The sequence below is a fragment of the Rutilus rutilus genome (assembly GCF_951802725.1).
Source record: "Rutilus rutilus genome assembly, chromosome: 10".
NCBI lineage: Eukaryota > Metazoa > Chordata > Actinopteri > Cypriniformes > Leuciscidae > Rutilus > Rutilus rutilus.
Genome location: NC_140215.1, coordinates 42,868,078 through 42,880,649, shown reverse-complemented (window position 1 = coordinate 42,880,649; position 12,572 = coordinate 42,868,078). Strand labels below are relative to the sequence as shown.

The following is a 12,572-nucleotide window of genomic DNA, read 5'->3' as shown; positions in this document are numbered from 1 at the left end:
AATGCTGTTCTTTTTAACCTTTTATTCATCAGATATATTAGGCAGCAGAACTGTTTCCATAATAAATCTGAATATTAGAATGATTTCTAAAGGATCATGTGATAGACTGGATTTCACATGTGACACTGAAGACTGGAGTAATGATGCTGAAAATTCAGCTTTGATCACAGGAATAAAGTATATTCAAATAGAAAACTATTATTTTAAGTTGTAATAATATTTCACAATATTACAGTTTTTTTCTGTATTTTTGATCAAATAAACGCAGCCTTGATAAGCGTTAGAGACTTCTTTCAAAAATATTAAAAAAATATTAATGTTTCCAAACTTTTGACCTGTGCTGTATATTTTTCCCCTCAACACATCAATATTCATGATGATTCACGTGGACAGGATGATTTTCACACAGTTTTGAAGCAAATATTATAGGCAGAAAACACCTCAGACCCCAGAGGGTTAAAGCACTCCACATGTCCACAATCTCATTTAAAACTAGGTGATTGAGTTCTGGGTCACTGCCACACACAGAACTCATTTGTTCACTGTGAATAAATTGCCATCCAAATGCATGAGTTTTATCACTGACCTGCCATTCAAATTACAAATGCAAAACAGGTCCTATCTGAATATGGCTTTTGTGTGCAACATGTCAGAAGGTTTCTATTAAGTTCCTTAGAAGGCTAGAAGATTTGATTAAACCAATATTATAGTGTTTGGAGTCTGCTTTACATCCAGTCATTAAGCTTCAGTTAAATATTTAAGAGACTACAATCAGCTGGTTTATATTGCTCACAAGCCCTTTCTTTAGAAGTGTATATTTGAGCCATTGAATGATTACTCGAGATTAATCATATGCAAAATAAAAGTTTGTGTTCACATAATATGTGTGTGTGTGTGTGTGTGTACTGTGTATAATTATTATGTATTTATAAAAACACACATACATTTATATATTTAGGAATTATTATTTTTTTATTATAAAATATAAAAATACATACATGTAAACATCTCTTAAGTATATACATGTATCAGTGTGTATTTATATAATGTATTGTACTGTATAAAGCACAATAGAAATAAAGGTGATTTGACTATATGACTGAAGCACTGTCTTGTTTTGGTTTTAGATATTCATTTCAACATTGGTTCAACATGTTATATCTGAAATCAATAGCTGTAGTTAGATCTAACAGCACAATATCAAAGCCTCTGATTATATACAGAGAGACACGACAGGGATGCCCATTGTCATCAACACTCTTTATTTTAGTATTAGAGTCTTTAATAATTGTGGCCAGAAGTAACTCTATCATCAAGAGCATTAGATCACAGCCATCAGACTGTACGCAGATGATACTGCTATTTTTCTCACAAAGCTGGAGAGATCTGTTCCAGCATTGATCAAATTAACTGATAGTTCTGTAAAGTTCTCTGGCTATAAAATTAATAATAAAGGCATCATCCACCTCCACTTTATAAAAGCAATCAATGGCTTCAAATATTTGTGTGTAGTTATAATTCCTGCCAATTACAATCTAGTTACAACAAGAGTCACTGAATCTGTAGACAGGCAGTATTTCCTAACAATTCTTCCTAAATACCTGTATTTATTTTGATCTAATCCACTTTCCCCATCCACTGGGCTTTACACACACACACACACACACACACACACACACACACACACACACACACACACACACACACACACACACACACACACACACACATATATATATAGTGAATTCTTGGCTGCTTAAATTGTCTACTTATGATATATTTTACAGTCTCTTGCTCGAAATGAAATTTAAAACATTGTGTTGTGTGTTACAAAACAGAATGGCTGCCAAAAATGTATAAAATTACCTTACACAGAACTCTGACCAATGAATATTGCGAGCAAAATACACTGTTTTTGCATTTTTTTTTCACATTTTATTAATGTAATAGTATATGTGCTTGTATATTTTTCCCCCCAGGCTCTGCTTGAATACTAGATAAAACAGTAGCCAATTGCAGGGACTAGTCTAATCGAGGCTTGTGGGAGTGTTTGTCCAGCCCTCTGAAGAGCTTTATATAAGACAGAAATCTGTCAGAGACACATCATCTCTCAGACTCGATCCAGGAGAAGCTGCACTTCAGACTCAGTCTACAGTCCACCAAGTAAGTATGTTTCTAACATTGAGCGTCTGTGAGCCCATATTTCATTTAAAGACCTGTATTCTATAGTCACAATTATTTTGTTATGCAGACATTTTAATTGTGCGCATATTATGCAATATAGAGAAATCGAATATTTGATAACATTTTACAATACTGTTCCATCATTACTGAGTATACAATATTAACACTCAAGTAACTACTATTAACTAACAAGAAACTCTAATTAAAGAATTAGTAAGTAATAGTGCTTGGTTGAAAGAGATAGTTCACTATTAGATAATCAGTAACTACTATTTTAATCATACCACTTAGAGGACTATATAATTAATTCTAAACTGAAGATCATAATAACCCACTAGTAATGACTCTAGTATTACAAAATCTGTCAGAAGGAATTACTATCTCACTACCTTACAAGAACCTCAAAAGCTTACAGTGACTTCAGTCATTACTAGAGAGTTATCATGTTTCTCACTTTAGAATACTGATCCAAATCATTAGAAATTCTACCGGAAAGACTCAGGAGGCAAGAGAACGTATGAATAAGATTTATTTAACAGTTGTATGCAAATTGGTATCAAATGGATAAATGATAGAGTTCTTTGGCGTAATCCAAATCTGGAGGGTAGCAGATGCTTGTGGTTCCTGCCTGAAGATGAAGGGGCAGAGCATACCCCTAAAGAACTGAGAAAGGAAATTTGGTAACACTTTATAATAACTGCAGGCTAGTAATCATGAGTTAAGCATTAGTTTATAAGTTTATTCTTGATTTATAAAGCATTAATAGACATTAATAAGCAGTTTATAAATACAGCTATAAATGCTTTATTCTTGATTTATAAGCATATCTATAATGTGTTTAATAACTGTATTTTCATACTTTATTAATGATCAATTTATCATTTCTAAATGAAGTACAGGATAATTTACAAAGCAGTTTAGTAGTTGTCAGTGGTTCATAAGATCACTTAGAAAGTGTAAGTAAATGATTAATAAACTGTTTAAATACATATTATTCACAAATATAGTAATAGTTAGTGTGTTAATAAATGCTTTATCAACATGTATTTCTACTGTAATTCAGGGTTAATTCAGGTAGTTATAAAGCATTTAGTAGTGGTCAGTTCACTATTTTTGTGAGCTCATCTAAAGTGAGGACTAGTTATGCCTTGTAAAGCAGTTATAAAGAAGATTTAAAGGCTGTTAATATTTCTATGTAATAAATGCTTATTATATAAATGCTTTATAACTACCTGAATTTAATACATTTTCTTGCACTTTCTAAGTGACCTTATGAATCACTGACAACTCCTAAATAACTGGTGTGTAAATAATGCTATACTTCATTTAGAAATGATAAATTGATCATTAATAAAGTATGAAAATACAATTATTAAACACATCATAGATATGCTTATAAATCAAGAATAAAGCATTTATAGCTGTATTTATAAACTGCTTATTAATGTCTATTAATGCTTTATAAATGATGAATTAACTGTTTAGTAATGCTTGACTAATGATTAAGAGCATGCAGTTATTATAAAGTGTTACCGGAAAGGGTTACCCACCAGTTGGAGTATTCCTTGGATGAAGAACCTAAAATATTTAGGCAAAGAAAATAGATTATGTTATTGAAAAATATACAGACATTGACATAGGTGTTATAATCATTAAACACAGCTAATCATTCGGCCATTGCCTAAAGTGTTGTGAGTAGTGCCACGTTAGGCAGTTCAGACAGGACCACTTCGGCAGGTTACTGGAGTTTAAACACAATTTATCTTGTTGATCTGCTGAATGTCAAACAATGCTATAACTTCTTGCTTTCCTGTATTCTGCTTCAGCTCTCTTTCCCTGTGTGTATGTGTGTGTGTGTGTGTGTGTGTGTGTGTGTGTGTGTGTGTGTGTGTGTGTGTGTGTGTGTGTGTGTTAGAGTAGTTTAAGTGTTTAGTCTAGTTGATAAAGTCTTGTTCATGTCACACGTAAAGTTGTCCGTGTCTCAAGCTCATATCTGGAGTCTCTAATCATAGATCTTGACTACTTGCTCTTAGTAGTACTGTAAAGTAATAAAGACATTCCCCATGCCCCGGAAATGCACATTTCTTAGAATTAATAAACAATTAACACAGTGTTCACGGGACAAACAGGCTAACTGATTGTAATATTAATATACAACATTAAGTTAATTATATTAACTGATCCAAATATTCATAATCAATTATAACAAGTTATTATTGATTATTCATATTTCATAGAGCTAATTTGCTACAGTACCTTGGCTATGAGGACGAGTGTCTCTCAGCAATGATGTCCATAACAGCTAAGACTTGAAAGCCTTGGTAATCTGAAACAAAAGAAGACGACAGCCAGAAGGCTTACAGTAATATGCTTGATACTTATAGTGGTGAGGGCGGGAGGGTTGAGCAGTTTGAGCATGCTTACTGAGCAGTGGTGCCACGTATATATATCCTCCCGGTCTAATAGGAGAATGGCAGTGGTTGGAGCGATTTGATAATCACAGCCTATGCCTACGTGCCCTGCCTGAACTAACACTGCACTCGATTTCAGACAGGACCACTTTGGCAAGTTACTGGAGTTTATTAAACAATTTATCCTTGGCGGTATGGTTCCTTATGGGGATTCTTGCTCCATAGTTAATGGCATACAGAGCTTAAGCATTAACCCCCCAAACATGATGAGAGGTAATACTTGCCTGAAGAAGAACCCCCCAAACCATATCCATGTTCCGTTCCTGCAAAAGAGAAAATGTTATTGAAGTATAGCTTAATTTGTACTTATGGCTAGCAGAGGGGTATTCACCCCAGTAAGGAAGGAGAGAATAACAGGCCCCTCTTTTAATTAAAGTAGCGTAGGGTGTTCATCCCTCGCTGAGCGACTGAAACCAGGCCCCTACAGATATAGCAGCAAAGGGGTGTTCTCTCCAGAGGGAGAAAAAGTGCAGACCCCCATTTTTTCTTTTTCTTTTTTAATATATATTTGTAGACCCCTACAAATATAACAGCTTGTTGCACTTAAACAGATGACCTAATCAAGTATGTTGCCGATACCCGAAATATCGTACTACATAAGTATAAGTAAACGTACTACAGCGTACTTACTACAGCCTGTCGCTTGCTTGGCCAGATGCTGGATGATGGCGATCTGTCCAACCCATTTGGCATCTCCAATGGTACTAAACAAGACTGTGTGCTTGCCTCACTGCTCCATGATTTTCCGTGAGCTCTTGAATGCGGACGACTGTGCACTGATGGCGCACAACCTCACTGAAGCTCAGTCACTATTAGATTGCTTCAGAACTACAGCTTCTCGGTTTGGGCTCACTGTTAGCTTAAAGAAGACAGAAGTCATGCTTCAAGCGGCTAACAACTCCAATCCACGATAATCACTGCAGGCGACACAGTTCTGAAAAGTGTTGATCATTTCTGCTAGTATTCTTGCAGATGATGCACCAGTAGACTCTGACATCAGTGCTCGCATTGCAATAGCTAGTGTCGCCTTCGCTTGAATGTCTCAGAGAATATGGGATGAGCACGGCATCCGGCTGGACACAAAGGTGGCAGTATAACACAGCCATTCTCACAGTTTTGCTGTCCTGGACCATCTACTGCAAGCAGACTGACAAACTTGACCAGTTCTCCACTGCATTGCACGTTAAATGGCAGGACAAAGTCCCAAATACTGAAGTACTCCAGATCTGTGGCATCACTGGTATTGAGGCCTTCCTGCTTGCTGCTCAGTTTCGCTGGTCTGGACACGTTGTTCGCATGGCAGATTCTCTCCAGATTCTCAAAGCAGGTTTTTCTATGGCCAGCTCTAAAGTGGCACACGCTCTCAAGGAGGGTAATTTAAACATTATAAGGATTGCCTCAAAGCTAACCTGAAAATGTGCAACATGGATCCAAAGGACTTTGAGAACTGGCTGCAGCTAGGGCGTTATGGCGAGAGCAGCACTACACTGCCATTCAGTACTTTGAGTGTAGCCGGGTTACAGCTGCAATTGAAAAATGAAGACGCCGCAAGTTCCACTCCCTAAAAACAACAACATCCAGCCAAATTATGTGCGACATCTGTGGATGACCTTGTGCCTCAAGAATTGGCCTCTATTCACACCGCAGAACACACCAACAACACTAACAATGACATCTGTGATGAGATCTGTTGTGTTGACAGCTCGGACCATGATATAGTAGCTCTGAGTAGTCCTAGGAAAAAAATAGTTGTTATTGATTAGCTAATAGTGAACTACCTCTTTCAAATGAGCACTATTACAAACTAATTTGTTAATTAGTGTTTCTTGTTAGTTAATAGTATTTACTAGAGTGTTAATAATGTGTTACTCATTCGTTCATGTGTAGTTATTCATTAACCCTTAGGGGTCCAACGTGTTTTTGGGGCCTTTGAGATGTTTTGACATGCCCTGACATTTGTATTTTATTCAGTTGCTTATAAACATATTAATGGCACAAGTGTCATTACCCTGTTCAGCTCAAACAGCGCTACCATAACATGTAAGCAACAGGCAGAGCCGATCAGCCCTATACGCACACCACGCAAGTTGCTTAGGGCCCCGCAAATTACTCAAGGCCCCGCCTCCCCCTCGTGTCAAAGCGCGCCAATCAAAGTTTACAACATCGATGAGAAAATTAAACATCACTATCCTTCTGGTCACGAAAAGAGAGAAAAAAAAAACACCATGAGAGTGAATTGCAGGAACAGCAATCGGGCAGACTTGTGTTCTCTCCTCTCCAAGTTTGATGTCAGTAAAGAACAGTAAAGTTAAGTTGCTGTGCATCTCTCTCTAGTCTGTCTGTCTAACTAACCCATCTAGGCATCTTTTGATCTGTCTGTGTCTTGCTTGCTAATGCTGGCCACTTCCAGGGCTGTACTGTGACAGAAATATAACTATTTATTATGTTTGATGAATGACAAAGGGCAACGGTGTTTGTTTATAAACTGCAGCTTGGAAAAGATAACCGTGTCGCGCGTTAACATGCGTTCATTTGGAGCACTTTCCAGCAAAACACCTGTGGGGACCAGTACAATATGGGTGTGATGGCAGATGAAGATCAATACTAGGAGATAGACTTTGATAACAAATATATTGGAGACAGGAATAAATAACACATCAACAGAAATGAGAACCAACAAACACTGAGGTAGACTTATCCCATTAGTTTCTTCGTTTGGTCCATGCTTATAATTAAATAGAAACCAGGTGTAAATAATGACAAATTAGGGCCATTGCTATTTTGAAAAAATGAGACAAATCCCTTCGTCTGTGCCCTTGGTTTATACGCAAATGGAGAATTCGAATTTGAAAACGATTCTTTCTAAAACCTCCGGCCAGAGTGTAGATTTTGGAAAACTTAGATTGCACGTTTGCATGTAAACGGAGAAAAACTGAGTTTTAGGCAGCCGATGTCACAGTATTGCGACAGAACTTGCTCCTGCGTCAAAAGTGCGACCTATGTTTACATTTTAATGTGGCTATGGTGATCATGGATGCATTCAGGGTAGCAGTCTCATTTATGTTGTTGAAAACCCTTTTCGTCTGTTTGCATATGCAAATACAGCTGCCGTTGTTGTTATTTTCGGATTCTGATTGGCGTGGGCTTGAGCTTCTCGTTACACTGCCACCTACAGGTTTGGCATGCTCTTGACGGCATATATGCACTTTTCTGAAAACTGACAGGTGTGCACAATGTTATTTTTGAAAACGGAGAGGGTGCAATGTCCGTTTATGAAAATAGCCGGCCACGTGTAACCGTAGCCCAGGACAACTCAGGGAAACTAAGTCACGGAGAAAACAAGCACATATGACAAAATCCAAAACAATGAAAACAAGGGCAGAACAAGACATACATGTAACATATATAGAGACCCTGAAGACAAAGGATTATTAAAAAGAATTTTGATTTGTCATGTTGTCCAGAAGGTATAGGTTGCTTATATTTTTTTTTAAACAATTTGAAAAAAAATCTTTTGATAGCTTTGTTCATCTCCAGATGACATCAGTCAAGTGGTTATTGAGGCGACTGAAAATTAAGTTCTTCGCAAACTCAAATTAGCAGACAGAGTCAGCAAACACAGAATGTTCACCTAATGTTAGTGTATGGTTGTCATTTGGATATTTCATTTTCTGCCTTAAAGGGGTGGTTGATAATGAATTCACTTCTCTAACTTTAGTTAGTGTGTAATGTTGCTGTTTGAGCATAAACAACATCTGCAAAGTTACGACGCTCACAGTTCAAAGCAAAGGGAGATATTTGCTTTTAAAGAAATAGCTTTTTAAGGACTACAACAAACGGCTGGTAGGAACTACACCACATTCCTCCCGGATTCGTGACATCACCAACCCTAAAATTTACATAAACCCCGCCCCCGGGAACACGATTTATAGATTATCAAGACAGAATATGCTAATCAATGACTAGAAGATAACTACACATCAGATACATAAACTAACCATTCAGAAATGTCCTGTTGCTTCTACATGTTGTCACTTCTTCTTGAATCTCTCGGTCTTTGTATATGTCTAAACCAGCATACAAACTTTTATAGAGATCGGACCATAGGTGGCGCTATAACTGCAAAAAGCTTTAAAAAACCATGTATTGGTTGTAAATGGTCCTTTCCATCTATGATCTAAGTGGTAACAGGCTTGTTGAATAAATCATAGTACCTTTTAATGCATGTGCTTAAAGGCCTTAAAATGCTTGAACCCCGATATTTGCTGACCGCAGCTATATTTAAATACTGTGTTTTGAAATTGAAACTTAATCGTACAATTAATTCCATTAGGCAAAAGCACATAGAATCAACCTTAATAGGTTAAACTGAAATTCATGGCATTTCAACTCGACTTCTGTCCACATATTTTGCCTGCTATTAGATCACTGAAAGTAAAGTCATATTATGTCACTACACGGTATGGAAAGCTTACTACCTGCTAGTGATATTGTGCCTTAAGAGCAAATGGTGAAAAAAAAATGTAAAAAATATTTGGTTACAAACTAATTAGCCTCTAGTGTGGACTTTGTTCCATTTTAAGTAAGAACTTATGAAGAGCAAGTGTAACCCTACCCTGGACCTCTATCCCACAGGCTGCCGGTCTGCTCATCCCAAGACTCATGTAGCCTTAAACAAGACACTTAGCCATAATCACTGCAGTGTAAATGTCCAAAAGGCACAAGTTTGTTTGGACAGACTGTCACAGTTCTGTTTAGTTAGGACTTATAGTTTGTTATTTTCAGTCACATGTGTTTCCTTTGTCTAGTTTCCCGCCACTTATGAGTTGTCATGGTTACTGATATGATTTGTTCTCTCTGTGTCTCCTTACATTAACCTTGTTTGTACCACTACTTCAGTTCCTTTGGTCCCTCAGTTCATTGTCAGCTGTTATTTGTGCTCAGCACACTGTATCGTATTGTTGGAGTTTCCTGTTAAATAAATCCTGTTGTTCTTGTAACGTGCCTTCATCTTCGCCATCTCTGGATCCGCATTACACACACATTATTTATTACAGGTACATAGTGAAATAAAAACCTGGTTGCTGGATGAAAAAGCTCTTTTCTGCTGGATGATTAAACGCATTGAAATAAAAGCTCAGGATTATATAATCGGTTAGCTTTCATTTTTCCTCCCTCATATATAAAGCTGTTATGATGATCAGTGAGCTCAATCTATAGAGGGACTAAAATAACAGCATTCATCTGGTGTGGAGATTGAATGTTTGGTTTATTCTGTGTTGCAGGTTCAGGCACGATGAACGGCATTATTCCCAAGAGCAAAGCAAAAGGCATTGACATCTGTAGAGAGGGCACATACTATTATATAATCCGCTCTGATCTCGGCTGCTTTATGAAGATATACGATCTCAATACAGGTTCAGACATCTCTATTTCCAGTCTGCACCCCTCCTGCAAAGATGGAGAGCATTACGTTGCTGATAGATTCGGCTACTTTTACATCTTCAAGGGCAATTCCTACCGCAAAGTCGGCAGCCTGGAGACAGACAGCGATGCTGAAGTCCACAGCCTTCATCCCAAATTCCAAGGAGGAGACCACTACCTCTACTGCCATTCCAATTTTTTCATCATCTTCCAAGAAAAGGGTATTTACCGAAGAACACAATATTTGAATCGCGACTCGGAAGCTGTAGACTACGCCCTGCCTCCCAACTGCAGTAACGGCCTCTATTACTGGGGCAATCCAGACGACTTCTCCTTCCTCAAGCCAACCTCAGAGTGGGGAGTTGAGTTCCACAGCGGTCCCGAATTCTGCAAAGATGCGTGCTTCGAGGTCAAGTCTGTTCATCCTGATGTTCTTAACTTCCTTCCTGGTGGGCTGGCAGTAACTAAAGGCCCATCCTTTGGCACATGGGAAAAAATTAAAACTATAACTAATGACAGCAATACACCATTAAAATGGCAAAGGAAAATCAATAAAAAGGTTGGATACGATAAGGAGAAGATGACCCAGATCACACACAACTGGAAGATATCCGCGTCAGTCACAGCTGAAACTGGAGGGCTTGCCAAGCTAATTGCGAAGGTTCAGCTCTCCTTTTCTACAGAATACGGAGGTTCACAAGTCAACACTGAAAGAGAAAGCTGGAACGAAGTGATTGAAGTGGAAGAAACACTCTCATTTGAGCTGAAGCCAAACGAGTCTGTATATCTGTGGCAGTACAGACTGGGTTTCGGTCAAGAACCAGTGCTGTTCTGCAAGGATTTAAAGATTAACAAAGATCCAACCCCTCCGACTGAAGTCCCGCTGCCACTCGCTCAATCATGAAAACATATCGGGATTGCTGAATTCCAAAGGATAACCAAGTGCTTCTCAAGTAATTATTTAGATATCTGCATGCATTGCTTAAAATGAGTCTGGAATTGTTTAATGTAGCAAAGAAAATGTTCAATTACAGATGATGTAACTACAGTCAATGAAACTACAATTATTATTGAAACTTTGTGTTTATGATTAAAAGAAACGTACAGAATCTTACTTTAAATCTCCTTCTTAAATCTTCCTTCTTACTTTGAATCTATATTTCTTCTGAAAATCTCACACATGCAGCTGAACTGCAAACCTTTCAATAAATCAGGCTTTGGGAAAGTTTTACTTAGTGTTTATTATTGTAGTTGTAGTCATAGACATTATCACAGTTGTGCATGTTTAATGTTTAACATGTTTAACATATTTCACTATATAGCAAGTACCATTTGGATTGTGCTTTAAATGTGCTTAAATAAAGCTGGATACTGCTTCTAAAGTCTTGTTGTTTTCATTGTCATTCAGTTTCTTTACCAAAACAATATATGTTTGACATATCCACATTCCCAGACAGCAGGTGTGCACAATGCTATTTTTGAAAACGGAGAGAGTGAAATGTCCGTTTATGAAAATAGCCGGCCACGTGTAAACGACATCCCAGCAAACTTTGGTCCGACGGCAACGTCGTGTCCCTGGCCAAAAATAGTCGCGGTAGGACGGCATAAATCGGTAAAAATATGTAACACCGAACATTTCCTAAAAATGCATTCAGATACATTTGTACATGTCTACAGTTCTCTGGGGTTGCATGTATAATTGTTATTTTGACTTTTAGCTACGTGTAGTTCAATAAATAGTGTATCGGGTGAGAGGACCTGGCGACGTCTTTTACACGTGCATTTATAGTCCATCATGACCCTCTATGAAATCCTTGTTAAATATGCAGAAGCTGTGCTTAATCCTTGCATGGTTAATACTGCAATAATTAATTTAATTGCCCAAGTACTTTTTAAGAGGTTGTGAAGACGTCCACTGACGTCATTTACACGTCTAAGGCTGTGAATACACGTCCACTGACGTCCTTTACACATCTAGTCAAGCAAGACAGAAAAAAAAAAACAGGAATTATCTTTATGAAATACACGATTTGTATACAAAGTAAATATATTTACTTTATCTTGTTTAAAAAAAATTATAATCACAGAGTGCCCAGTGTGGTTAAGTGATTGCAAAGCCACTGCATTTTAGTCATTATTTCAACCTAATAACAAACCTTGGGTTACGAAGGAGTTAAAATGTATATTGAACATGAAGAAGAGAGTATTTCTTGCGGGGACTAATGAGGAGAAAAAAACTGATAAATAGGGAAGTTAAAAGGGCAATTCAAATTGCTAAAATAAATGACAAGAATAAGATTGAGATTGTTCATGCAAGGTAATCTTAAAGCTTCCTGGAAAGGAATTAAGAATATGGCTGCAGTGAGTACATTAGTACCAAATCAACACCAATTGGAAATTATGACACTGATCTAATTTTATCTAAAGAGTTTAATGAATTTTTTTCTCATTTGGATACATCCTCTGTTGTTGATGATATAACAATTTTTAAAG

At 37.4% G+C, this 12,572-nt stretch overlaps 1 protein-coding gene across 1 annotated transcript; it reads left to right on the top strand.

Moving 5' to 3' along the window:
• The first annotated feature begins 2,111 nt into the window (after positions 1 to 2,111).
• On the top strand, positions 2,112 to 11,423 carry LOC311298396 (uncharacterized protein). Its single transcript, XM_084421260.1, has 2 exons — positions 2,112 to 2,163; positions 9,941 to 11,423. The coding sequence occupies exon 2, from the start codon at positions 9,952 to 9,954 to the stop codon at positions 10,981 to 10,983; it is 1,032 nt and encodes a 343-aa protein (XP_084277386.1). The 5' UTR covers positions 2,112 to 2,163; positions 9,941 to 9,951; the 3' UTR covers positions 10,984 to 11,423.
• The last annotated feature ends 1,149 nt before the right edge of the window (positions 11,424 to 12,572 follow it).

What these genes read in the sequence shown, in the direction of transcription:
- LOC311298396 (XM_084421260.1), top strand. Translation starts at nt 9,952, where the DNA reads ATGAACGGCATTATTCCCAAGAGCAAAGCAAAAGGCATTGACATCTGT.